The sequence below is a fragment of the Neurospora tetraspora genome, assembly GCF_033439725.1.
Source record: "Neurospora tetraspora strain CBS 560.94 chromosome Unknown B0H65scaffold_7, whole genome shotgun sequence".
Lineage (NCBI taxonomy): Eukaryota > Fungi > Ascomycota > Sordariomycetes > Sordariales > Sordariaceae > Neurospora > Neurospora tetraspora.
The window spans coordinates 262,759-288,019 of record NW_026944389.1 but is presented as its reverse complement, the minus strand read 5'-3'; the positions used below and the strand labels follow the sequence as shown (position 1 = coordinate 288,019).

Genomic DNA, 25,261 nt, shown 5'->3' with positions numbered 1-25,261 from the left:
TTCTGATAACAAGTTGTGAGCGCCTGGTTCTACCACACGATGTCCAGTGCTGGCAGTTTGACCTCAGTAACGCCGATTGTAGAGACATCGTCTCCGAGGTCGTTGAAAAGAAACTGTCTACCATTCTTCGTCAAGCACCTGCTTGGCAGGATTCCAAGCTGGACATTCTGGAAAAGATTGACGGGGAAGAAGCCACACAGCTTACAGCCTTTCTCAATCTCAGCATACTTGAACAAAGCACCACGCCCGCCACAGAGGAGGCCATACAATTTTGGCTATCCAAGCCCTTTACTTCTCCCGAGGAGACACTTCACGCCATGATTAATGGAATACGCGACACTGCGTCAACCAGAACAATTCTCAGCTGGGTATCTTACGCTGTTCGCCCACTTACAGTTCCAGAGCTTGCGGTCGTGGTGGCGCTCCAGGAATTGACCCTTGACCATGGTACACCCAGTGATCAGGCACTCGACTCCCTTGCCATGAAGGTCTCTTCTAATCTTGCGAGAGATCTGGAAGGCGCCTTGGGGCGACTCATTGCAATTGATAGCAACCATCGGGTTGGCCTGGTCTATTCCACACTGCGTGAATACTTGGAGCAATCTGAACACGGAGCACTGTTGCTGTCAGACCATCATCTATCGATCTCAAGACAATGTTTACATTATCTGACTCTTTGTTCCCACCACAACCCGGGCGCCATTCCAGCACCTAGGCCTGTCAATAGAGCCTTTGCGTTTTTGGACTATTCGCAGCGTTACTGGGTGCGCCATTATATCCTGACCCAACCACCCAACGAGGAACTTGACCGACAAGTATTTTCCTTTTTCACATCGCCGCTATACTCACGCGCTTTCAGCTTGTGGGTGGATAAGTACTGGGCCAACTTAGCCAAGAAGACCAAGGCGAAGGCGGAAGGGAACGGTGTTGCTGAGGGTGAGAAGGAGGTGAAGAAGGAGAAAGGCGACATGGTTACGAACGACCCACTCCTGCTGGCCATCCGTCTTGGCCTGAGTAGAATCATACAGATGATTTTGGAAAGTGAGGGGAGGCAATTGCAACCAGAAAGACTTGGACATGCGCTCAGAGCTTCGGCAAGATCTCCTGGATCCCAGGCCTTGAAAGATATCTTGGCCATTGCATCCTCAGATGTTGACCTTGTCCCTGTACTATGCGAGGCAGCAGCGCATGGAAGTACCGAGTGTGTTGGACTTCTCTTGGACCGCATGGGGAATTCTTGGGCAAAATACCTCAACACGGTCGAAAGTGGAGGGGGACGAAACCCTCTTCTTCTGGCAGCTTCGGGTGGCCATACATCGACAGTTGAACTGTTGATCACACGTGGCTCCAGCATACTGAGTGTGGACAGCGAAGGAAATACCGCATTGCACCTCGCGTCCCAGATAGGCGATTACGATACTTTGGCGGTCATGGAGAAGCTTCGAGGGGACGACTTCAACACTGCCCGACTGGTGAAATCAGCAAAGGAGGACCTCACCCCCTTCAGACTAGCATGTCGGATAGGTTCATTGGCCGCATTCGACATACTCTTCAAGGATGACGAGAAGGAGTTAATCAGTCTCTCCCCTCCTGCCAGATTACCTAAAGCCGCTGGCGAAATTTTGGCTCATGTCACAGATGAGGAGAACCTGGCAACTATTAAGAAGATTCTCCTCTACCACGAAGGATCATCGAGATTACCTTTACCCGCTACCGACATTTTGGCCGATATCAAAAATTCTAGGAACCTGGCAATCATTGAGAGGATCCTCCTCAGCTACCCAGAGCCTCTACCCGCTGCCGATATCTCGGCTGATGTCACAAATTCTGGGAACCTGGCAATCATCCAGAGGGTTCTCCTGGAGTCAGAGAATTCCATACGTTGGGCTATGGGTCTCTGGGCTAGGGATTGCTTTAGCCTTGCATGCATGAAAGACTACTACGAGGTAGTCCGGCTGTTTGTTAAAACGGAACTGAAGTCAATCTCAGCCGAGATAGATTCGACTGAGATAAAACACCGCAAGAAAGCATTGAATGAGCGTATCCGACAAGGAATCCACCTCGCAATTGAGAAGTTCGACGATGAAATGGTGGTCTGGCTATGGGAGAAGATGGACGCGCCCTGTCCAGAAGACTACTTTGAGACCGCATTGTGGGCTGGGAATCTCAGCATGCTTGACTACCTTTTAAGCCGTGACAAATCAGTCGGTTACGATTTTGCCACTGAGGAGGGCATGCGGAATTGGATACAAGCTGTGAGGGGCGCATTGTATTCCGCCTCTCTCGACACTCTGAGATACCTACTCGAAGTTTTGAAGGGTGCCAAATATGTGGTTGACCAGAGTTGGAACACACTCAAAGCTGAACTTGTCATACTGTTCATCCGAGCTGTAAGAAGGGGTCACGTAGCCTGTCTTCGTGAGCTGTTCCGCGAGGTGTTCTCCCATTTCAGTATGTCGGGAGCTTGGGGTACGATTTTCGAGACGGCGGTTGAAGAAAGCAATTTTTCCTGCCTTGAGGAAGTGTTGAAATGGCAACCGACAAATATCTACTTTTCCACGTCGTTTTCCGAAAGAATTCACCGTCTGGCTATAGAGAGGGAGGATGACCAGGAACACAGACTGAAGCGGGTCCGCCTCCTACTTGCCAGCGGCATTTCGGCCAGTACAGGGGTCACAGGCTGGCAGGGACGCGCGCCACCGCTTCACGTTGCGGTTGAACGAGGTATCACTGATGTTGTTGAGCTGCTGTTGCAACACGGGGCCAGTGCCAACATGGAAAGACTACCTCTGCAGACTCCCGTGCACGTCGCCATGCAACATGGAAAACCGGAAGTACTCTACCTTTTGCTTCGCCACGGGGGTGATCCGAATGCGGTTGACTGGGAGGGCCGAGCTTCTCTGCACATTGCAATACACCGGCAAGATACTAAGTTGGTGGACCTCCTATTAGAGCCTTGGGCTGATAACGAGGATCCCCGAAGAGGTGCCGATGATGTTGAGAAACGGCGTCATGATGTTCGTCGGAGGGCGCCACGCAAAACCGACAAGTTTCCCGACCCCAAGCATCTCATAAGGCCCGACGTGGATAAGAGGGTCTCCGATGACCGCAGGGCGACACCACTGATCTTGGCAGCTGAAGATGGACTAGTTGATATCATTCGCATGTTGTTGCGAGCAGGCGCGAACCCAAACCTCCAAGAAGCGGATGGGTATACTCCGCTTTACACAATCCTCGTCTACGAGCACAAAAACGGGCGGCCTCTGGAAGGCACCCGGTTGCTTCTGAAGTATGGAGGAGACCCCAATATCCACGGAGGAAGATCAGACTGTCCACTTCAGTCCACCGGCGATCAACGGAGGGAAGGCCAACCCTACGATGACAGCTTGAGACCGTCTAGACTAGACGCTTTGAACGGATTGCCCCTTAACGCCGCGATTTGGTGGAGGTCAATCGAAGTATTGAAGCTGCTCCTCAACAGCGGCGCGGCTGCAGATATACTTACCCCCTTCTTGGGAACCCCGCTACACATTCTTATGCGAGTGCGGCTCCATACTTCTCTCAGATACTTTGAGATGACGATGAAGCTTCTTCTGCAGAGAGGGGCGGATGTCGACGCTCAGGACTCGAACGGCTTCACACCACTCATGATGTACATTTGCTGTCACCTGGCCCATCCTCTGCTTCAATACCGGTCACCACCGACTCATTTGGAGACATTGATATCGAAGACGAGGAGCCCGAGAACGGTCAACATCTTCGGCCGGACAGCCTTACATTATGCCGCGTCGTGTGACGTACCACCCACTGCCGTTGAAGGACTCCTGGCAGCTGGAGCACATCCGCTCACCCGTGATAAACTTGGACACACCCCGTTGTATTATTCTCTCCTACGTGACGGTACTGATGTTGAGCATGACTCGGAGGAAAAGACAACGGGGTGGCTGGCATGCTTCTCAACTCTTTTGAACGCCATTCCGTTAAAGGAGCGGCCTCGGCAGTTGTCCGAAGCTCTTCTCGCAGCAGTGAAGACAGGACTGGAGTCACGTTTGGACGCAATCCTTGCCGAGGTCGAGAAAGGCCACGATCTTGACCTTACCATCCGCGACAACAGCGGATACACGGCACTGGACATTGCCATTTTGTTTGGCAGCGACGAGGGCGGCATTTTTCAGAAGCTCCTGGCTGTGGAAGGCAAAGTTCAGGTTGGGATACAAAAGAAGGTTGCCACTAAATGGAGTGAAAATGACAGGAATGAGAACTATCATGTTTCCGAGGATGAAATGGAGGTGTCTTTTACCGGTATGATGCCCGAAATTGGATTAACTTTTTCTCGTTGTTTGGACCCCATGGGCGGATTCAACCTGCTTTTACTAACAAAACTTGGACATTCAGCAATTGCAGTAGATTCACGACCAGTGTTGGTTGTGGGAGCAGTACGCGCCAACCACCCGATACCAGTCAACCAAGGGCCTGTGTACTTCGAGTTGGAAGTCCTCGAGCTACCTGATAGTGATGAATTCTTCAAGTAAGTTATTCCTAAGGTAACCTTGCCGGCCTTCACCACTTCACCTACACCAACTCTACCCCTTCGGACTTACCGACCTGCTAACATTCGCCCACCCCACTGTAAGTTGCGTCGCTGTCGGCTTTCAAACCGAGCAGGCCTCACTCGACGAGCTTGTTGGCTGGGAAAGAGCATCCTGGGGCTACCACAGCGATGACGGGTTTGTATACAGTGGGAACAAACACGTTTATGACCAGAAGCAAAAGCCATACAATGAAGGGGACACAGTCGGCGTGCTGATTGACCCGTCCCGTCAAAGGGCGAGGTTCAGGAACAAAGATGGGTGGACTGGTTACTGGTTCTATGGGGTTTTCGGGCAGCTGTACCCGGCTGTCTCACTGCAGATTGCTTCGGACTGCAATGCCAGAGTCAAAGTCAACTTTGGGAAGGAAAAGGGGTCCAGATCATGGCCGTTTAAGTACGCCCCGCTGACGGACAAGGACTTGGAGTATCTGGAACCCGCGGTAGACGAGGATGATGCGAGTGATGTGGACAGGGAGGAGGATGTCGATTCTGAGGAAGAGGAAGAAGAACCGGATCACGGCCACGTGAAATTTGAGGCGGAGGAGGAGCACCCGAATAACGCGACACCTGAGATAAGGGAAAGATGATTGAATGACGTGGAATCTAAGGCAAGGGAGGAAGACATGGACGAAGTGAAAGCTGAGGACACGACACAGTACTGTGTGGATGGTGTACTGTGGATATGGACATGATGTAAGTTGGTTATTTCTTGGGTAGACTGCCATTTCTTGAAGGGTAACTTGGTTTTGTGGACAGAAGGATCTCGAACGAAATCTCATAGTGTTATATGTTTTATGTGCTTTACCCCTACCAAGCAGTTGATGAGTACTGAGCTAGTGGAAAGGTGGAGGTTGCACATCCCGCTCTCGATGGCGTAAAAGAGAGGCCGGGTGGACGGAGGATTAGGAAGACGCCTAACGGAATTGCAACCCGCATCGGTAAACCGGGTCGATATCGGACCCTTCCCCAAGAGGATCAACTCACCGGTAGCGGGAGGGAGAGAAACCTCGAGTCGATTATGGTACGAGAAAACCTCCGCGTACTCTAAGGTTAGCCTACACGTACTCTAAGACCTATAGAATCCCCAGGGTTAGGGTCTTTGGCACCCCATGATACCCTATGGCATTTGACATTCAAAAGTCCTACATTTAGCCGTGAAAATACCCCATTTCAATGCACGAAATTTTGACATGCATTTTATGAAATTTCTCGAACTTCGCGATTTTGAATAATTTGACACGCCGCAACACCACATTGCAACTAACAGCTCGCTGTAGATGGCCGCCAACCCTCCCCGTCGTCGTTGCGATTCTATCGATACTGATGCGATATTTGCAAGCGCCGCCTCCTTCTCGCGTAAAAGCTAGCGTATAAGAGAGGGGGATTCCAGGCATCGAGACTATACGGCTGTGTATGTAGCTACTATAATGGCGATATCGAGTTTGGGGGGGTTTATAACACTACGAAAAGTATCACGACTTTTACTCTAGTGGGGGCGATGTTTAGAACATTGAAAAGACCCCAGATTACTATATAGAACGACCGTATTTATATAACAGCTGTCATATGGGTCTTAGAGTGCGTGTAGGTTGGGCTTAGAGTGCGCGGAGGTTTTCTCTATGGTACGGCCAAGAGGTTGAAGGCACCGTTTAACACTAAGGTGTTACGATCCAATAAGGGACCACTTATGTAAGCAGCTAGGTAGACCAATCAGGGCCGCGCCGGGTGGCCGAGAATAGCCTCACCGGCGCAGCGGCGCACACTGAAGGACCAGTATATAAAGAAGGCCTTCCCAGGCCTTCTGTCTACTGGGCTCTTCAGCAAGCAATAGCTTTCACAATCGACCAGTACCTTTTGGCTACTACTACCGTTGATCATATTCCCAGCGATATACTCCTGTGCTTGTAACGGTTCGTCACATAAGGAAATATGAAATCTAGTATTGGGTAATCTATATATCCGCCCTTATCCCGTCCACGTTTTCCTCTACACTTCTATTAGGTTTCCATCATCCTCACCCCCTTTATACTAACACCTTCTCCAGCGTCTACACCTTCTCGTAACAACACGTATCCCGGCAGGACAGGGCATTACATCAAGATCGGGGCGTCGACGGGAGATGGTGCAAGACTTTCTTGGGTATCGGCGAACAACAGCGACTTCCTGCTGCCGGGAGACGAGTCCGTCCACGTCAAGCGACAGAACGGGCAAAGTGGCAGCGGAAGCAGACGTGGTTACGGGAGCGAAGTGCCGGCGGGTGGGAGTTCAATATCGACGGCGCTGGCGGCTGGCTTGGCAGGGGTTCTGATTTACTGTGATCGATTGACGCGGGCGTCAATGGCACCCAATGAGTCAGCAATTGGGTTCAACGATATCCAGAGCTTGGCGACCATGCGACGCGCTTTCAAAACCATGGCAGCCAAGTCGGAAGACCACAAGTTTCTGCGGGTGTGGAAGTTCGTACCCTTGCATTGGGAATCCCCCGTGAAGCCAGGGGCGGTCGATAGCAGAGGTGCTAAATCGGTGAAGCACGACTTGAAATGGAACACGGATTCCCACCCAAAAGACACGGAGGAGACCAGGAAAGTGCTCATGGAGTTCCTGAACAAACTGAAGGTGGAGGAGTAGTACATGTTGCAGAATGAAAGTTGGATATCATCGCAAGTCGTGTATCTATCACCAATCATGTCTATCGTAAGAAGCGAGGGTGTACCCCCCAACTCGGTTCCCTCATCGTGCCTATTATCATCTCCACAACCAAACCCTTCCTCCTGCAACTTCATCCAGCTGCACTGAGAGCGGTAAGACACCGCGCATAAAGAACTTTTGTTCATGTCGACCTCCGTATCTTTCAGTGAGCGTGAAGAGGCGAAGGCTGCAGAACTTGCTCTCGATGGCAGTGACCGGGCAGGTTCGCATATAAGACATACGAAAATGCGTAAAGGCCCGACTGGATGGACAAAAAAGAGAAACAGGAAACCAACGGCCATACAAACCGCAACGATAAGTCGGAATACTGTCGGTCCCATGGCCATTTCCGTAGCGGCCGATGAATGAGACGCGCCAAGTCGATCATGGCACAAAAAACCATTGAAAGACTGCATATGAACCCACAAGAAACATGTAATGCAGCATCCCGCGACGTATATATCGCACCCAGTTCCATGCACCTTTTCCTCCGCCCTTCTCATAAGACTCCCATCATTAGCAACCCCCTTCACACCCGGACCAACCCCTTCTCCAGCGTCTGCACCTTAACCGTCCCATCCGCCATACCAAAGTACGCCGCAACCGGCTTCTGCGCTCCGCTCTCCACCTCCAGTCCACTCTTTCCATAAAACAACCCATGCTCGGCCACGCCCGGAATCTCAATCAAGCGCCTCGCCAACCCATCCACCGTCCAAACGCCCTCCTCCCCATCCTTCTTCCCCTCCGGCAGCTGCGTCAACAAAGGCTTAAAAGCCGCATCCACAATCCGCAGTCCATTATCCGTCACACACGCTCCCGCCTTCCCCGGCGTGCCAGGTCTGATCTTCGCCCCCGTGCTCCCCAACCTCTTAAGTTCATCCAACACTCGCGGCACCGCCATCGGAAACACCTCGACGGGGATGCCCTGCTTCCATTCCGTTCCCAGGTTCTTGCTGATCTTCCTGAAGTCTGCGACGCAGACAAATTTTCTAGCGGCCGTGGCCACGATCTTCTCCTGTAAGAGGCAAGCGCCGCCGCCTTTGATCAGGTTCAAAGCGGGATCGACTTCGTCGGCGCCGTCGAAACAGACGTCCAACATTTGGCCGCGGGGTAAGTCTTCGATGTAACCGAGGCGGAAACCGGCGGCCTTGATCAGGTCTCTTGATTGGTCCCCGGTCGGGTAGAAGGCCATTTGGCTGGTGACGGAGCGGGGGAGGGAGGCGATGGCGTCGACGACGTAGACGACTGTGGAGCCGGAGCCGATGCCGATGTGCGTGTAGGTAGGGAGGAGGTGGTCTTGCACGGCTTGGGAGGCGGCGAGGCGCTTGGATTCCTCGATGCGGGCGGCGGCGGAGACGGCGTCGGTGGCCATTTTGGTGGGTGTGTGGAGGGGACGGTTACTGGGAGGTGTGAGTTGGTGAAAGGTGGTTTTGGGTGAGAGGAGAGGGAGGGAAATGAGGGTGAGAGCTAATGAGAGGATGGTGAAATAGAGATGGGAAACGGTTGGTTGTGGTGTGGTGCGACGACGGGATGACTCGGGGCTCGGATCCGGAGGGTTTGAGAAATTTGTTAAAAACCCTGGCGGAAGTCGGGCCGGGCGGACGGTGCACTAACAGATTTGTGTGTGATTGGTGAGGGAAATTGTTATGGAGCGCTGTTTATCTTGGTTAGCGATGACTCAGTGGATTCAGGGGTTGATGTAGGTACGGTTTCAGCTCTATCATCTTTCTGTGAACTCACCAGATTGGCCCTTCGTTTGCGCCCGTTGAACAATGGCCGGGTGACGAACTGATGTTGACGGGTTGAAGTTGGCAGCGGCTGAGTGGAACGCGGGGGCAGCGGGTCTTTGTTGACTAACAAAACTGGATCTGGAAGGGCGAGCACCGGACCAGCAACGACGAGCCGTCAAGGATGCAATACGATGGGTGTTCATGGATAACTGAGACGGAGGAATATTTGCGACCTCGAAGCAGCAGTCGGCGGATTTTAAACCAATGGAATAGTAGGTGGGGGAAAATGCTCAGTTGGTGGCTTGGTTGGAGAGAAGAGGAATGGCCGGCCAGGCCAGGTCTAAATACTCGAAGATGGAAAATCTAGGTGGGGTGCACCTTCCACTTGTAACAGTTTTTGTGATAAATACGGAAGTCCGTTGCATTTATTACCCACACATCCTGATGTCGTTGAAATGCAAAAGGTCATTGGCCGACTGCCGTGACGCACGGGGCACCAAATTGATGTCACGCCGCAGTTCGCACGAACCGGACAGCCGGATGAGGCGGGGTCAACGCGAACCGGAGGGGTCGTGCGGAGAACTCCGAATTGTCGATAAGAAGCAGTTGGAGAGTGCACTAACAATTTCACAGCGACTTTGGCGTCTCGCTGACTTTTCTTCTTTATTTCCTTTCTGCAACCACTATTTCCTTCACCTACCCTCGACATCAATCGTCAACCGTTTACACCACCAACGCCACCATGAGCGCACCCAAATCCGCACGACAACCGATCCAAGACTGCGAAATCAAACACCTCAGTGCTGGAACCTGAAATCCAACCTCTTGTTCCCCTTGTCGGTCGTGTTCGCCAAATACTCGAGTCTCTCCTCCGCCGTCATGGCCTCCCACTTGCGCGCCTTCTGCTTGTTGCGGAACATGTAATACGCCTTGACCAGAATGTACAGCGCAATGTTCATGCAGCAAATAGCCAACAGCTGCTTATTCCCACGCTTATACAGCGGCGCATCATCTGTTTCACGCCATCGTCAGCATCCTGTTCTCAACATCACATCGAACCCGAACCCTCAATCCGAAACAAACGAAACTCACCCTTCCGATAAATATTCGAACTCACAATCCCCCCCGCCTGCACAAACATATTATAACAAGCCGCCGACACCGTCCTCGACCGAACCGTATTCGAGTTTCTGCTATTCCACCCGACCTGAATAGGATGGGCATTGGGGTACCCAAGTAACAGCGTCGTGACCGCGTAAATCACCCACCGATTCACGCCCGCGGTGTCGACGCTGTTGAGGTAGATCAAGAACGGCAAAGCCCAGATCTGCCCTGAGGCAGCGATGAAGGTCAGCTCGTTAAAGATCTCCCCGAGATAGGTGATGCCCAGCATGGTGATCATGTGCACGACGGTGTACGGGATGGTGAGCAGGTTGGCTTGGAAGGTGTCGAAGTGTAGGCCTTTGAGGGTGAGGGTGAGGTATTGGGCTATGGGCGTCATGGGGATTTGGAAGACGAGGCCTAGGATGTAGATGGGCCTGTTTTTTCGGGGAGGGTTAGTATCATTCCAAGTGGAAGAGTAGGGACTGGAGGAGGCATACCAGAGATCAAAGTCCTTGAGACTCTGCCAGAGAAGTCTCGGCGTGATGGGCTCGCGGTTGTGCATGTCGCTCTTGCTTGGATCTTCGCGGATGACCCGGTTGACCATGATCTTCTCTTCTTTTTCGGTGAACCACCCGTTCTTGCCGCGGAACCAGCTGGCGGTGTGGCAGGGGCCGGCGGGCATGAGGACGAAGGCGAAGATGCCGATGACGAGTGTCATGAGGCCCTGTTTCCTGTCAGTCAGCATAACATCTTCTCCCCTTCCCCCAAGTGGACAGTCAGGGGCACTCACCTCAATCAAAAACAACCACCTCCACCCCGCATGTCCCTGCACGCCTCGCATATGCAACAACCCATACGCCAACAGCGCGCTCGCAATATCTGCAATACTCATCGCCGTCCAAAAGAAGCCCAATCTAAGACTCAGTTCGTGGTGCTTGTAGAAGTAACTGAGGTACAAGATCACATCGGGGATGAAGCCGCCCTGGAGGATACCGAGCAGGGCACGGCAGGCAAGGAAGGAGGTCCGGCCGCTAAGCCAGAATTGAGCAGTGGCGACGATGGACCAGAGAACCATTTGGGAGGGAATCCAACGGTCGGGACCCATCCATTTGGAGACGAGCTGGGAGGGAAGTTCGGCGCAGAGGAAGGCGAGTTTGAAGACGGAGTTGCCGAGGTTGTAGTCTGTGGCACGGGTTAGCAACTGCTGGGGTGGGTGATGGGAACTGTAGGGGAGGACAGCAAGAGAAGGAAGGGGTCCAATGGGAGAGAGCGGGAAGAGTCGAGGACGAGGTTCCGGAGGAGATAATGAAAGGAGAGGGAAAGTGGAAGGGGCATCCGGGAAAGGAAGGGAGACAAACCATTCGTCGTCATGTGCAAATCCCCCAAGAAATTGTCCGTCAACGCCTGGCTGATATTTGCCCGATCCAGCTCCAGCGCCATGAACATGATGCACGCCCACACCATGATTCGCCAGTCGATCTTGCGGATCAGTCGATGTTCCTCGCCCCATGTCCAACGCTCAAGGGGGTCAAACCGGTGAATGTTTTCCCTTTGCGTTACGCCTTCTATCAGCACCACTTCCCTTGCTGCCGGTATGTTTGGAGGGATGAGACTCACCAGTCCGGCCGAGGTTGATACTTCTCAGCTGTATCCGGGTCGTCGAAGACTGAGACCTGGGTGGCAATGGCAGTGGGATCGTATGACTTGGCTCGTTGGAACCAGAAACGACGTTCTTCGATAGCTACGCCTAGAGGAGGAATGGAAGAGAGGGAGACATTGATGTTGGACCCTTTCGACCCGGTCGGGGAGTCGTTCCCGTCTGAGGGCGGGGATATGGTTATGGGCGGGGAACCGCCCTTTGTGAGGACTGTCGCCATGGTTGTTCACTGGCCGGGCTGGGCGTCTGATGAACGGACTTGGTCCCTGCCTCAAGAAAAACAGAAGAGATGAGATTCGAATACAACACTCTCCAAACATCCAGAGTTGGTGGTGGCACAATCACAACAGAAATCTCAAGACTCAAGCTGGGAACTTGGAAGTCTATATGAGTTCAGACATCTTGGGAGGCGATCGACAAAGACCATGTCGCGATAGTACCCCGATACTATGAGCCGCTCCAGGGAAACGATTTCGACATGTCGACGAAGTTGCACATCACCACGGAGGGATGCATACAAGGCAGCACCAAGCACCACCACGGAATCCGACGTCGTAGCCAGCAATACCCTACCGAATAGGATGCCTCCTCCTGCAAAGCGTGTCATTGCAATTGGCGGCTTACCACTTGCCACGACTAAACCGTCAACCGAAGAACTGGTACGGGTTCCTACACGGCACTTCCGCGCGTCTTGGAGAGCTTGGGTGTATGGTTCGCCACGTCCCAAGATGTGTCCCAATTCACGTCCCAAGCTCTCGGCGCCATGATGTTGAGAGGTTGGAGACGTAAAAGACACGAAGAGTACTACACAGCGAAGACATCGTTGAGAGGTCTGGCCCAGCGCCACGGTTGATAGGCTGTGTAGGCGTGATCCTTGGCTGGAATGAGGTTGGCGTGGGAAGCGATAAGGGTCTACAACTCTACAGCGATATCTACCGAATGGGAGTGAGCTCCGCATTCTGGACCAAGCCACGAACGCTGCTTTTCATCCTCCAGCTGAAGTGGCCATGGGGAGTGCAGCCGCGAAGTAGTAGGTTTGAGCCTCAGGGACTCGGTGCGTGGCGGTTTTCAACCACACACCTGGTTTACACGCTCTGGACACTCGAAGACATCACCTCCATCACAGCACTTGATATCATAAAGCATACATTCAAAGTCAGCTGAAGAAGTCGATAATGGTCGAGAACCAAGTCATTCGAATGCCAAGCCTATAGTCTTTCAACTACAAGCAAGTGTCTGAACAAACTATTCTCAACACCCCATCGCCATCTCTTCGTTGAAAACCAAATCCTGCGCAAGCCCAGAAACGCTCGAAAAGGTTCATGATATCGGAGGGAATTGAAAGTCGACATCGTGGGGTCCCCTCATCGTCGCGTGGGGGAGAGGGGTAGTTATTGGCAATCCGCCAGGTGGTGATGGCGTGCTGGTGTTGACGTGCTCGACCCTGACCCTGACGCGAATGACAAAGGCGACGCAGCCATTGGTCAATTCCAACATCGCGAAAGCAACCTATATGTTGCGGGAGTCGGCACCCCTCATTACCAGATTGAACAGAGAGGTAAGCACTAAAGGACAACGTCCTCCGAATTTGGTGTCTGTTTGGCAGTCGTACCCGTATCCTCGACCTCTGGCCAACACTGCGATGCCAAGACGACCTACCCGACCAAGCTTTCTCCTTAACGCCGATGCTGGATGAATACATCCTGCTGGTTACGCTAGAACCGCTGCGAATAAACGCCCAGATTCACGACATCACGGCGCTCATGTTGCAATCCAAAACACCCTCATTCGGCACTTCCCCGCACACACGGCACCGAGACGGCAACGGACACCGATCGCGGAATCACAAAAGGTGCTGTTCACGAACAACTGAAGCATGTCGACACGAATTCGCCATATCTCGTCATTCCATCGATCGATGTGATTGGCCTCACGAAGCTGTTGGATGGTGGTCTGGGTGCGATCAACGGAGATGGTCCTCCTTCGAAACGCGGGGACCACGGACAATGCATGCACAACACTCCATGTGGTCTTGCGGGCTCCGATATTATACTTGGCTTTGGACCTGACGATCATCTGTATAAGAGGTTGACTGATCAACCATACCTTTGAGTTCCTGTTCTTCACTCCAGGTCAGTCATCCAACAACCACTTCCCTTCGATACATCAACACTCATCTCAACACTCTCAAACCAACAACCACCATGGCTCCTTCCGCGGTGGAGGCCGTCCAGACTGCCGTCCAAACCACCATCAACGTCAAGAACCAAGCCAACCAGCAGGCTACCCCTACCCAGCACGCTCAGCACGTTGAGCCTCTCAAGCTCTCCGGCGTTCTCGATCAGTATGAGCACTTCGACGTGACTCCCATCATCGGCCGCGAGTTCCCCAAGGCCAACCTCGTCGAGTGGCTCAATGCTCCCAACGCTGATGAGCTCATCCGCGATCTCGCTATTACCAGTTCGTCTCCCTTCCCTTCACTTCCTCCCGGCCCCCTCTTCCTCCCTACGCACGTCCACTAACCTCCATACCACCCCAGTCTCCCGCCGCGGCGTCGTCTTCTTCCGCGCCCAGCACTCCCTAACCAACGACCTCCAAAAACAACTCATCCTCCGCCTCGGCGCCCTAACCGGCCGCCCTCCGACCTCAGGCCTGCACATCCACCCGATCCTCAACTCGGAGCGCGAACTAGGCGGCAACGACCCGGAGATCTCCACCATCAGCTCCATCCAAAACCGGCAGTTTTACCGCGACGACGACAACAAGTCCGAGGAACTGTCCACCAAAAAGCAGTACACCGCCCAATGGCACTCCGACATTGCCTTCGAGCCTGTGCCCGCCGACTATACTAGTCTCAGACTAGTCCAGCTGCCGAAGACGGGCGGCGACACCCTTTGGGCTTCGGGGTATGAGATTTATGATAGAATCTCGGAGCCGTACCAGAAGTTTCTGGAGGGGTTGACGGCTACTTTCCAGCAGCCGGGATTTAACAAGGCGGCGGAGAGGAATGGGTTCAAGATTTATGAAAGGCCGCGTGGCGCGCCGGAGAATGTTGGGTCGGAACTCAAGGCTGTGCATCCGGTTGTCAGGACGAACCCGGTTACCGGGTGGAAAAGTGTGTTTCCCGTGGGAGGTCATGTGAAGCATGTTAATGGGGTTACGAAGGAGGAAAGTGAGAGGTTGTTGGAGTGGTTTTTGGAGGTGTTGCAGAGGAATCATGATTTGCAGGTTAGGTTTAGGTGGCAGGGGGAGAATGATATCGGTGAGTCTGGCAAAATCCTGTGGCGGAGAAGGGGAGAAAGGAACTTGAGAAAGGAAGCTAATGGATGAACAAAACAGCGATCTGGGATAACAGGAGCGTCTTCCACACTGCTACCTTCGACTATGATGGATTTGGCGAGCGCTTCGGTAACAGGGCGGTTGGGCTTGGTGAGAGGCCGTATCTTGATCCTCAGAGCACTAGCAGACGGGAGGCGTTGGCGGCGGCGGGTGAGCTGGTCTAAGTGGAAGGAAAGGGTGGACTTGTTTGGCTTCTGGTTTGGTAGGTATTTTGGCTTTGAAGTGTTTTAAGCATCACGAAAGGAGGGAATTGCCTTCGATATTATCCCACTGGTCTTGCCCTCATCCCTCATGACAGAGTGAACTGAACAATGAGTGCCCCAATATCTCGCCCGACTCAGCAACTTGTTATGGCTGCGTTCAAATACCTACCTACCCTGCCGTAACGTCCCATTGACGACATGGACTTCAACCGCCCATGAACCTCATCCAATCCACTCTCCCTAGAGGTACAATCCCCCTTTACCCTGACTTAACCCGCACCCATCACATCCCATCACATCGTGAACAAAGTTCACTCAAGTTCCTTACTGACAGGCAACCCAAAAAGCACAAGTAAAATGCTAGGTACGCTTGCTAGGACTCCATCCTGCCACCGCCCTGGGCCCCTCGACATACCGCTCCATTATATCCAGTCCAGCATCTCCACGCTGCTCATGGCGCAACAGTCTTCAAGGAAAAGGCGACTCGAACACGGCCCGCAAGACGACCATCCGGCGAAACCCCTATTCACACGTCTACTGTGCTGAATTGCAATGGGCATGCGTAAACCGAGCGTGCTGTGTGGATAACTAAACAGAGGTCGGGGTTAGATATCTTTGCTTCGTCAACTGGAGTAGGTACCTCTAATGTGAGTGAAACTTACGAAGTTGATCATGAAAGTGGGTCACCGGGGGAAGAATCCAGGAGGCCGGAGTGATGTAGCGTAGTCCGGAATAAATATACCTTGGGACTTGAGAAAATGCACTCCGGACCGTGGAGTCCCCAGAAGGCAGGGCAGGGCAACACAGACCAAGGTCTCGTAGAGCTTGTTGGACAGTTGTTGTAAGTTAGGTAGCGTGGGGTGGAAATCCAAACTCCAGGAACCGACTGCGGCAGGCCAGGCACGCGTTGACGTCCTCGTCTAAAACATCACCAGTCAACAATGACACAACAAAACACAAACATGTCTACATGGGATAGGGACAGGAAAAAATCTTACAGTAGGTGAAGGGCAGCGAGGCGATGGCGTTATTCACCGAGAATTGGTTGACCTGCTCGGCAACATCCACCAAGTTCAGAGTACATCTGGGACACGGGGGCCGCCGGTGCTCATGACGGGTCGGGGGCCGGAGGGGAAACGGACCAGGCTGACGGTATGGGTGGTGGTGGCCGGGACGGCGGGTGGGCGTGTAGGGAGAGGCGGCCTCTCAGCCCCAAGCTCCAGTTCGGACTTGGTTTTCTGCCATCTCATTTGTCTCCGTCTCGTCCGCATACGAGTTTGCCCTCTTCAATTTGATCTCCCACCGTGGGCCAGTAGTTCTTTTCAGCTTTTGACAGCCGTTTGTTGAAGAACATGATCGGCTGGATCTTGCTGATCAAGTTAGACTTGCCGTCCCATTTATTACCTTCGATGTGGAAGATGACAAGACCGAAACCAAGCATCTCTGAGGCGTCGATCTTGGTCCGACTTGGGTGATGATGAAAGATGACAGACTCCTTGCAGAGTTGCTCTTGCAGGATCTCGAAAGCCTGCTTTTAAGACTCGGTTGGTGTGAAAGTCACTGTGCGAGTGAATCGCTGCCTGACTGGCTGACTTTTGTTCTCGGGCATGCGGCCTTCTTTCTTTTTCTCTGCGATCAAGGCGGTCTTGCGGTCCTCAAGGGGACCGACTTTCTGAGCGAACCAGGGTACAAACTTCTTCAAGAAGTTGCCGATACCGATGTATCGTTCCAGACTTGCAAGGTCTTCGGGCATCTTGATGGCCGCAATGCGGTATTCTGTGGTAGACAGACCCAGACCGGTAACTCTGTGACCCAGCAGACGAATGGAGGGGTATGCCACGAAAGACTTCTTTGCCGCAATGTTGAGGCTCACCAAGGCGTTGGCGACGTGTCATCCTACGTGACATGGATCAAAGGAATCAAGGAGCACAACATGAAGTGCTGTCTGGACAAGCGGAGTTTGGACGGTGGCGGTTGTGGTGATCTGATTTCAAACATCGGACGGACAGAAGCTGATTTGCCTTGGACGTGAGACGATTTACCCGGAGTTTCCAGTGATGGGATGAAAGGAAGTTAAACCCGACCAACCCATATGCTTATTAGCATCACATGCAGCATCCGGTGTTTGAAGATCAACAGTTCCAGTTCCAGTTCCAGTTCTACCTTCTCAACACCTCATCGCTTTGGCTTTTGCTTCCAGTCCTGATTCCAAACCATCTCCCCTCTATATCTACCTAGAGGTAGTTTCACACCACAAGCAACACTTTGACACTCCTTCACAATGGCTTCCCCATACAGCCAGCCAGGAGCACCCAAGCCCGCGGAGCCCACACCTGCCCATCCTGATTCCTGTCCAGTCCGGGGTCGTACTCGTCGAAGAGGTAGACAAGACGACTGGGAGTCCGAAAGATAAAAGTGATGATTCCATCCGCGAGACCGGTCGCTACCTGGAATCGGGCGGGGTCCAGTGTTCCGGAACTGTCTCTGCACCTCAGGCAGGCACTTGTCCTGGTTGAGATTCTGAGTGAACGAGACAGGATTTCCCATGAACGTGTTCCAATCACAAAGTGGCCTTTGTCGGAAACCGCTGAGAAAAGATACCCGACCCAGCTTCCTCAAAGACGTTGAGACTAACTTAGATCAGGTCAAAGAACGGAGCCCTGACGGCATGCGAGACTTTGAAGACACTCACAGCTACGCCATCGGTATGAGATCTGATTCATATACACCGCGAAGCAATCACTCACTCATCTGGGTCAACTATCAGCATGACCAACATAAAGTTTGACACCGACCCCCTTCGAGGGACTTACCTACCTTGACTGCCGCCGCGGGCTGTTACTCTTCTCACCTTTTTTGTTCACCTCAACAATCTCCTGTCGTTCTCTCTCTCAACCCCAATGACTGAAGCAATTCTGCAACCCACGGCCGGCCTAGGCCATTTGAATGCTACTCCCAAATCCAAATCCAGATGCAAATTTGACGACAACAAACCCAAAATAGCATCCTCTCTTCTCGCGAACTCCCCTACAGTAATAACATTCTCAGACTCCCCCCGTAACTTCCCCAGCTTCTACTTTCGATTTCTACCTCAGCATCCATTGGCCCGCTAACCCCTCCCCTCCCCGATCTCGTCACGCTCCATCCACCGGTTCGCTCACAATTCCTCTAGGATCCTCTGTTCCCCGGCTTGCCAGCGTCAACCAGCCAAAACCAAACCCAACAGCAAAAGCCAAAAGGGTCCAGTCCATGGCCCCTGCAGTCCACTTACACCAGACACCAGTGACCAACCCCATTTGCCCTAGCAGCAATCCCCGGCCAATCTCGGTAAAACACAACTAGGTGAGCCAATCACTATTAAGAGTTTTCCGAGTCCTCCCCACAAAAAAACAGACCAAAATAGGAAGGTTAGGCGAGTTAGCGCGAGTTAGCGAGCAAGCCCAAAATGAATCTCTTGACCCCTTTGGGGACCGGACCCCCTTAGGCCCCTTGACCCACATGCGTTTAGTTTGGGCTTCGAGCTAACGAGCTGAAGAACCTGAAAAAGAAGAAAAAACAACTCCGAGTCCGACTATTCCTGTCGAGGCTTATTTCCGGGTGGGAGCCAGTCCTGGACTACTGGACATCCGGTGCTGGAAGCGAGCTAAAGAAACCGGTCAAGATTGTGGTTAGTGACCATCGGAGTTTTTTTGTCTTGATGTTTGTTGAAGACTTAAGCGTTGAACTCCAGTTGGGTCGAGTACGCTGCGAATGACGTTGTGAGTGAGGGCTCCCGGGAAGCTTCTGTTGACTGGACTTGAAGCTGACTGACCTTGAAGCTAACGAAGCTTGAAAAAGTTGAGAATGGCGCCAGAACCCACTGAATCCGTCGACCCGACCCACTGATCTTCGTCCACAACTGGGGATCTCCTGGGGAAAGCTAGAAAAAGCTGGAAAGCCAGGGTCCGCTACGCCTTGTGGTCCTTGTAGACGGTAAACCAGAGAACCCCGATATCTCTTCACTCCATGGCGTGTGGTTCACCGACTGGATCCAGATATCGTCCACTCCACGGGGTGTATGGTCATGGCCCCAGTCTTCGCGAAGTGGACCCCCCCTCACCTTCCCCGGAATTTGGGCCGCATAGCACCTACCGTACCAGCGCACCGGGGCCACCAAACCACACCGGAGAAATGCTAGATGCGGGTTGGGTCTCAATGGGTCACTTGATGACTTGACTAGAGGAACCCAGCACCAGCTAGAACGGGCTGATACTGCTTTAGCCTGCATCTCGCAACCATCAGCTACTGCGCACTTGCGTGATTTTTAGGGATTTGCATAATATGCTTGACTGGATTCTACGTGATGAGTAGCGTGTGCAATGGCGGATATGCGTGACGGTGTTGGGTGTATGCAAATCAAATTGGATCACTGGATCAGTGAATGATGACAGTGAACGTCAGCCCCGTTGTCCTGTCAGCTGTCAGCGAGGTGAATCATCGGGACGCGTAACGACTGTACATCATCACCCCGATCCGCCTGGTTCTTTGGATGTCTGACCGCGGCCCGACAACGGTGGGTTCCCATTCGCCTTGTTTCGCTGTCACTCTGTCTGCCATCAGTAGGAAGCATCATCGATGATCCCGTGCATCGCATTCTCTACAGCGAGACATCGAAGAAGCGGTACTGTAGCGTCAACAACGTTTTCCACGTGGTGATTTCCACGGTATCAGAAGCGTGACGCACGCTTTGAGTCGTGCGTCCATCAAGACGACTTCATCATCACGGAGTCGAGGCTCGTTCACCGGTGTGACCGGTCAGCAGTGGTCGGAATGAACATTTTGGAGCCTATTTCTCTTGATCCCTTTTCTTGTCTGCTGCTGTGACGCTTGTGACTTCCAAGTGCCAGCCCCAGATCCGATGGCGTTCAAGAGTTCCCGGTTGGGACTTGATCACAGCTTGGTCAAATGGTTGCCGCACCTAGCGCCCAAATGCCCTGGCAAAAGGTAAGAGAAGATGAGAAGTGAGCCAGGCATGCTGGCAAATGAGGGCAGCCGGAGCTGTCTTCCTTGAAGGTTGACCGGTGCCAACGAGCCCTTCAACACCACCTTTGCTCACCTCGCTTTCCGGTTCTGGCTCCTCGATAAGCCCAACATTTCCTAACCAGAATGCACATTCTGCGCAACATGGCAATCAGTCCATCGTCCGACAACTCGCGTCGAGGGGTTCACTGGACCGCTGCAATGCGATGGTCCGGAGAAGTTCTTGAAAGCCGATGAGTCCCATCCATCAAGAGAACCCGTACCCACCTCACCGAAACTGAGACCCGGGACCTGAATCGGCATTCAACTACCACTGCAGTGCCGGCAGGAAATTGATACCAAAGGTCCAGTATCCCATGCTCCGGATCCCAGGCTCAGATCCCCTCGTTGCAGCGTTGTTTGTCTTGCCTGTAAGGCGGGACATTCCGCCTGTGTATCCGCCCTGTTTGTCTTACCCCCTCCGCTGGGACTGACCTTGAGACAGTAGGATCTTCTCAAGTTCCCTCCCTGTCCCAACCTGAAGCCCATGCCCCCCCTTGGCTCTTGCACCCTACCACCTCCTTAGGAGGAGTTACGCACCATTGACCCACTTGAGTCCATTCGCTTCCTCAATCTCCCCCGGCCCTCGGTGGCTCCTCACCCGGTCCACTTGGACCACACCGGGGAACCACTTCCCATGTAAAATATCCCTTCCCGGAGAATTTCCCACACACCCTCGTCAACGTTACAATGCTCAAGAGGGTCTAATCCGAGCAACTGGACCCTCGATCTGTCCAGTGAGAATGCTTGATGACCACCCAGCAAGCCTGCAATGCCTGCAAATAACAAGGCCAAGGTAGCTAGACTGAGCTAGCGCCATCTACCGTGACCCGCAGCTTACCAAGGGCTCAAGAGATTGGCCAGAACATGAAGATGGGGTTGGCAAATTTGACAAGATGGGAAATGTGGATGTGGATGTGAGTGACGAGAGTGACAGTGACAACCCTCCCGCACATCCTTCTAAGGAGAGACACGGGTAGGCGAGTGAAGGTTCCCCGTACCTGTAACCTAACCCCTCTCAAACCTGTCTGTGGTCCCCATCCATTCTGGTGGGTTGGCAGGAGGGCATGCAATGCGTACGCGTGCAGCGCCTGTCTGGAAAGGTGTTATTGGCGCGATCATCAAATCCCCACCCTCCCATCACTCATCAGGGTAACGGGAGGAGGAATTATGGCGAAGTTCGAATCCTTGGGCGAGTAATTGCATGGAAGACAACAACCATGTCATCTCCATGCCTCTCACCCCTTCAGCGGCAGGCAAGCATCGATAATCCCCATGGTATCGTGATCAACATCAGATTTCTTGGCATCCAACTATCGATTCATGCGGTCCCATATACACTAGGTGGTGTAATATCGTGTAGTTGGGTTAAAAACCCCGAAAGAGATTGGTTACCATCCCTGACCGAGGTCGAACCGGCCAGCCGGCTTCCAGGGCAGGGCAAGGGGACCCCATTGCCAAGCGAGATCTACAAGTGTGATCTGCCAAGATGGAGCCTCGGCCGAACGTGGTGTCGGGGTCTTTTTTTTTTTTTGGTTTTTTTATCCCGGATACAATGTGGAAATCGGTGGTATGTGGGGTATTTCTTTGGTCGATATACGGTGTTTCCCTTGTAGGCCTTTGGAGATCAGGATGCAAAGGGGCGTTGTTGAGCTGAAAGACGCGTGGGAAGCCTGTACGGATGGACGTCAGTGAGGGACTCTCTGCTCTGCACCTTGGTGATATCCACATCCACCCCATGATAGTAGTATCCCATGCTGATGCACAGTGAACTTAGCCGACAAAATGATTGTTCAACATACCCACCAGACGGCACGTAAATGGTGTGGCTTGCGACAGAGTGACGGAATGACAGAACCCGAGAGATCTATCCAAATGTCAAGAGTGAGCCATCTTGCCGTGACGTGACATATGCAAGGCGAAGCCCCAACCCTTTCTTCTCTCTGGCAGTGCTTGCATGAGGATTGGACGAGATCGCTAGCGTCGCCGACGCAACCGAAGAGAGCGCATGAAAATGCGCCTCAAATATTCGAAGGCTTGGCGGTGGAAGTGGTTATTGAAGGCCTAGGCGGCAAAAGCAATTCCAAGTGCCCGGACTGGCCAGGGTGTTGGTGACCGGGAAGCTATTGCCTGCATCGCAGAGGGTTCGTTGATTTCAAGATGCAGTCGATGCATTTGATGACAACCGGGGGTTGCATTGTCGCTTGTCCGAGCCTCTGGTTCTCTGGCGGCAATGGTCAGCGAGTACCTCAGGTACGTGGACATGTTTGCTGAAGTTGGGTTAAGGTTTGGCGTTTTGGCGACATCGTCATCTCAAACATTCACATCCGCCCCCATGGGGAACCAGACGAGGTGCGCATCATCGCTGTGTGTTGACATTGCGCGGTTTAGGGCACGTCACGGCGGTTTGCCTCGATTCAGCGGTTTTGGCGTGAAGCCCCAAAAGAGACCGATCGCGCAGCAAAGTGACAGACCCCACGTTATCGCTTGGATCGGATGTTGCGGCATGCTCCAATGCTGATGCTCCATTGCGATGGTCGACGGCTTGGCCGGACAGCGGTGACGACAGCTGCGCGGTCTTGTTGGTTGACGTCGCGTTGCGATTCCCAACTGGTCCAGGGTGGCAGGGTGCCGATGCGCCAAGCCCCGCCAACGAGATCACCAGTGCCGGCGCCGGGGATCAAAGGAGGCACTAGAGGCTCCACATGTCCCCGACTGACGTGAAGTTCGGGCACCACGGTTCGCGAATGGCTGCCAGCTCTCTCAGCCAGTGGACAGCCAGTCCGAGCGAGCCAGCGCGAGCCAGCTCTTGGGTAGATGGGCGGACGCTAGGATCGGAAACCGCAGGAATCGTATTGCTCGATATGGTTTGGGGCACCATAATGCCAGGTAGCAACCAGGGCACCTCGTTCCTGGTCGGCGATCAATGCATCTAACCCCAGCCAGATCCGAGCGTGCTGGGCCATTTCTTGCGTCTCCTTCTGTTTCCATCAGCTTAGCACCCCCGGGGGTGAGCGAAGGACCACCAAAAAGGGGGCTCCGAGTGAACACCTCCTACCCTTGAGCAGAAAAAGCAACGAGTGCCTTAGCACCAAGCCCTGAGATTACCGCTACCGCCTTCTGTCAGGTCCGTCAGCGCTGAACCTCCCTCACCTCCTTTGTCAATCTCTCGTCGGTATCCGTATAGGCAAGTGCTAACCGCAGTGAAAAGGAAACACTAACACAGCTCAACAATCGGTGGCAGGGATACCCCATCAAGTCGTTCCGCACTCTCGCACGCACGAGACGAGAATGGAGAGGGAGAGAAGAGCCGGATGATCTCCGGAGGCGGCTGCAGCAAACAGGGCGCCTCTGCACCAAAGAGGCAGTCCCAAAGGGCGACACGGCCCAATAGCGGCAAAATCATGGGCCCAAAGCGCTCTTGTAACATCGTGCAAAGATCCCGTTTGGGATGCTTGGGGAAATCCCAGAAGGGACTCACCGATGTTTTGCGAGAAAATGCCCTCAGAATGGGTTCCCTGTGCAAGCCAAGCCACCGAGCGATAGATGGCGGGTGAAGGCCCTGCTGGGCCGAAGGGCCGTGGAGGGAACATGCTTTGCGGCAGGCAGTCTCCATTGTGAGAGGCATTATCTTCTCTCAGCTTGCCATCTCGCCAATCCATGAGAAAGTGCAGCTCCAGCCGGGCAGATTTTGCCAATCGCAAAGGATCTTCGGCACCGAAGTGCTCTTGTGCACCAAATAACTATGCACAGAAGGAGATGTGAATGGCCACACCCACAAAGGTGCACAAGAGTAAGAGGAGGCGGTCTCGGGCCCGTGTTTGGGGTGGCCAAAGTCGATGGAGTTGCACTCATCTCCCAGTCATGGCCCGTTTTGGAACTGTGCGAACGTCGGACTGAGAATCCACGTGTTAATGTCCGTTCGCCCTCCCTGTTCTGACCGCTTGAACCAGTGGGCGTAGTGTAGAAGCCGCAAGCACCGTGCCGTTTTGATCTGTTGAATAAGCAGGCTGTCCTTCCCCATGAGAGCTGCCGCATGCCTTCCGTCTGTATGAGATCTACAGCGAGACCCCACGCATTTGCCCTTGTCAACGATCCGGTGTCCATCCACAGTCGTCGGAAACAGTTCATGGTCGTGACTGCTCAGTGTTCAGAGCGTGACTTCTGTTTACCCATCATCCCAGCTGCCAAGATGAGCATGAGACCCGTGATATCCCGGTCGTTGAGGTAGAAAGCAACACTACGCGATCGTATAGCTCCCATGCTGGGCCCGTAAAACGTTACAGCGGTTGCCCACTGCTACCGGCGCGATTTAACTCCGCATTTGTTATTCACTTCTCTCCCGACAAGGGCTCATGGGGAGGATCACCTAACCGAGCGTGGTCCTCCCAGGTTTTGCTGGTACTCCCTGCCGCATAGCATGTACCGATACTGCGAGTCATGGGGGGACCTCCCGATAGAGCGCGTTTGCATCATGTCATGTATCTCGTCGGCTGGCCAAAACTTTTGCTTGGTCCGGGGAGATTCAACCCGGATATCTGCGTCTGAACGAGGAGACACGCGGGGACGAGCATGATCATGCTTCAAATTTGTGGAGTCTCCCGGTGCTTTGGTTATGGTTGAGTCGTAGAGTTTTGGCTAGGGGTTCATCTCGGCGGTTGACAGTGCCCTGGCCGCTTCGTCCTCCGTTTTTTGTCTTCAGAAACCGGCTATGATCGAGCCGCTGGATCCTGCCATCAGCGGAACCAAGAAATGTGTGCTGAGACACACTGACGGTCGAAACAAGACGGATCGGACGGCCAATCAAAGTGGTAACGTAGCAATACCGTTTCCCACGCACTGCTGCTTTCTTGTCGCTCCGTTTGAGCGTGATGCGCCCTCCCGCTACCCA

The 25,261-nt window shown here is 53.3% G+C and overlaps 5 protein-coding genes across 5 annotated transcripts; 2 read left to right on the top strand and 3 right to left on the bottom strand.

The window, feature by feature from the left end:
- Positions 1-1,226: 1,226 nt before the first annotated feature.
- B0H65DRAFT_530381 (ankyrin repeat-containing domain protein) lies at positions 1,227-4,031 on the top strand (the record flags this gene model as incomplete). The annotated part of the gene is made up of 3 exons (XM_062828926.1): positions 1,227-1,472; positions 2,688-2,932; positions 3,566-4,031. Coding segments are annotated over 3 exons (957 nt in total), but the record flags the coding sequence as incomplete, so codon positions are not given.
- Positions 4,032-7,728: 3,697 nt separating this feature from the next.
- B0H65DRAFT_282114 (ribose 5-phosphate isomerase A-domain-containing protein) lies at positions 7,729-9,388 on the bottom strand. Its single transcript, XM_062822894.1, has 3 exons — positions 9,020-9,388; positions 8,894-8,933; positions 7,729-8,679 (listed from the first exon to the last, which is right to left on the bottom strand). Exons 1-3 carry the CDS (start codon positions 9,210-9,212, stop codon positions 7,809-7,811), a joined length of 1,104 nt encoding a protein of 367 aa, XP_062678117.1. The 5' UTR covers positions 9,213-9,388; the 3' UTR covers positions 7,729-7,808.
- Positions 9,389-9,806: 418 nt separating this feature from the next.
- On the bottom strand, positions 9,807-11,990 carry B0H65DRAFT_433745 (major facilitator superfamily domain-containing protein; the record flags this gene model as incomplete). Its single annotated transcript, XM_062825089.1, has 6 exons — positions 9,807-10,021; positions 10,102-10,547; positions 10,611-10,837; positions 10,904-11,295; positions 11,472-11,662; positions 11,731-11,990. 6 exons carry the CDS (start codon positions 11,988-11,990, stop codon positions 9,807-9,809), a joined length of 1,731 nt encoding a protein of 576 aa, XP_062678116.1.
- A 1,733-nt stretch (positions 11,991-13,723) lies between these two features.
- Positions 13,724-15,405, top strand: B0H65DRAFT_282088 (uncharacterized protein). The gene is made up of 3 exons (XM_062822893.1): positions 13,724-14,230; positions 14,310-15,032; positions 15,110-15,405. The coding sequence occupies exons 1-3, from the start codon at positions 13,975-13,977 to the stop codon at positions 15,271-15,273; spliced, it is 1,143 nt and encodes a 380-aa protein (XP_062678115.1). The 5' UTR covers positions 13,724-13,974; the 3' UTR covers positions 15,274-15,405.
- Positions 15,406-22,850: 7,445 nt separating this feature from the next.
- On the bottom strand, positions 22,851-24,032 carry B0H65DRAFT_511137 (uncharacterized protein; the record flags this gene model as incomplete). Its single annotated transcript, XM_062828460.1, is given in 4 exon segments — positions 22,851-23,069; positions 23,087-23,282; positions 23,649-23,790; positions 23,852-24,032. The coding sequence occupies 4 exon segments, from the start codon at positions 24,030-24,032 to the stop codon at positions 22,851-22,853; spliced, it is 738 nt and encodes a 245-aa protein (XP_062678114.1).
- Between the last annotated feature and the right edge of the window lie 1,229 nt (positions 24,033-25,261).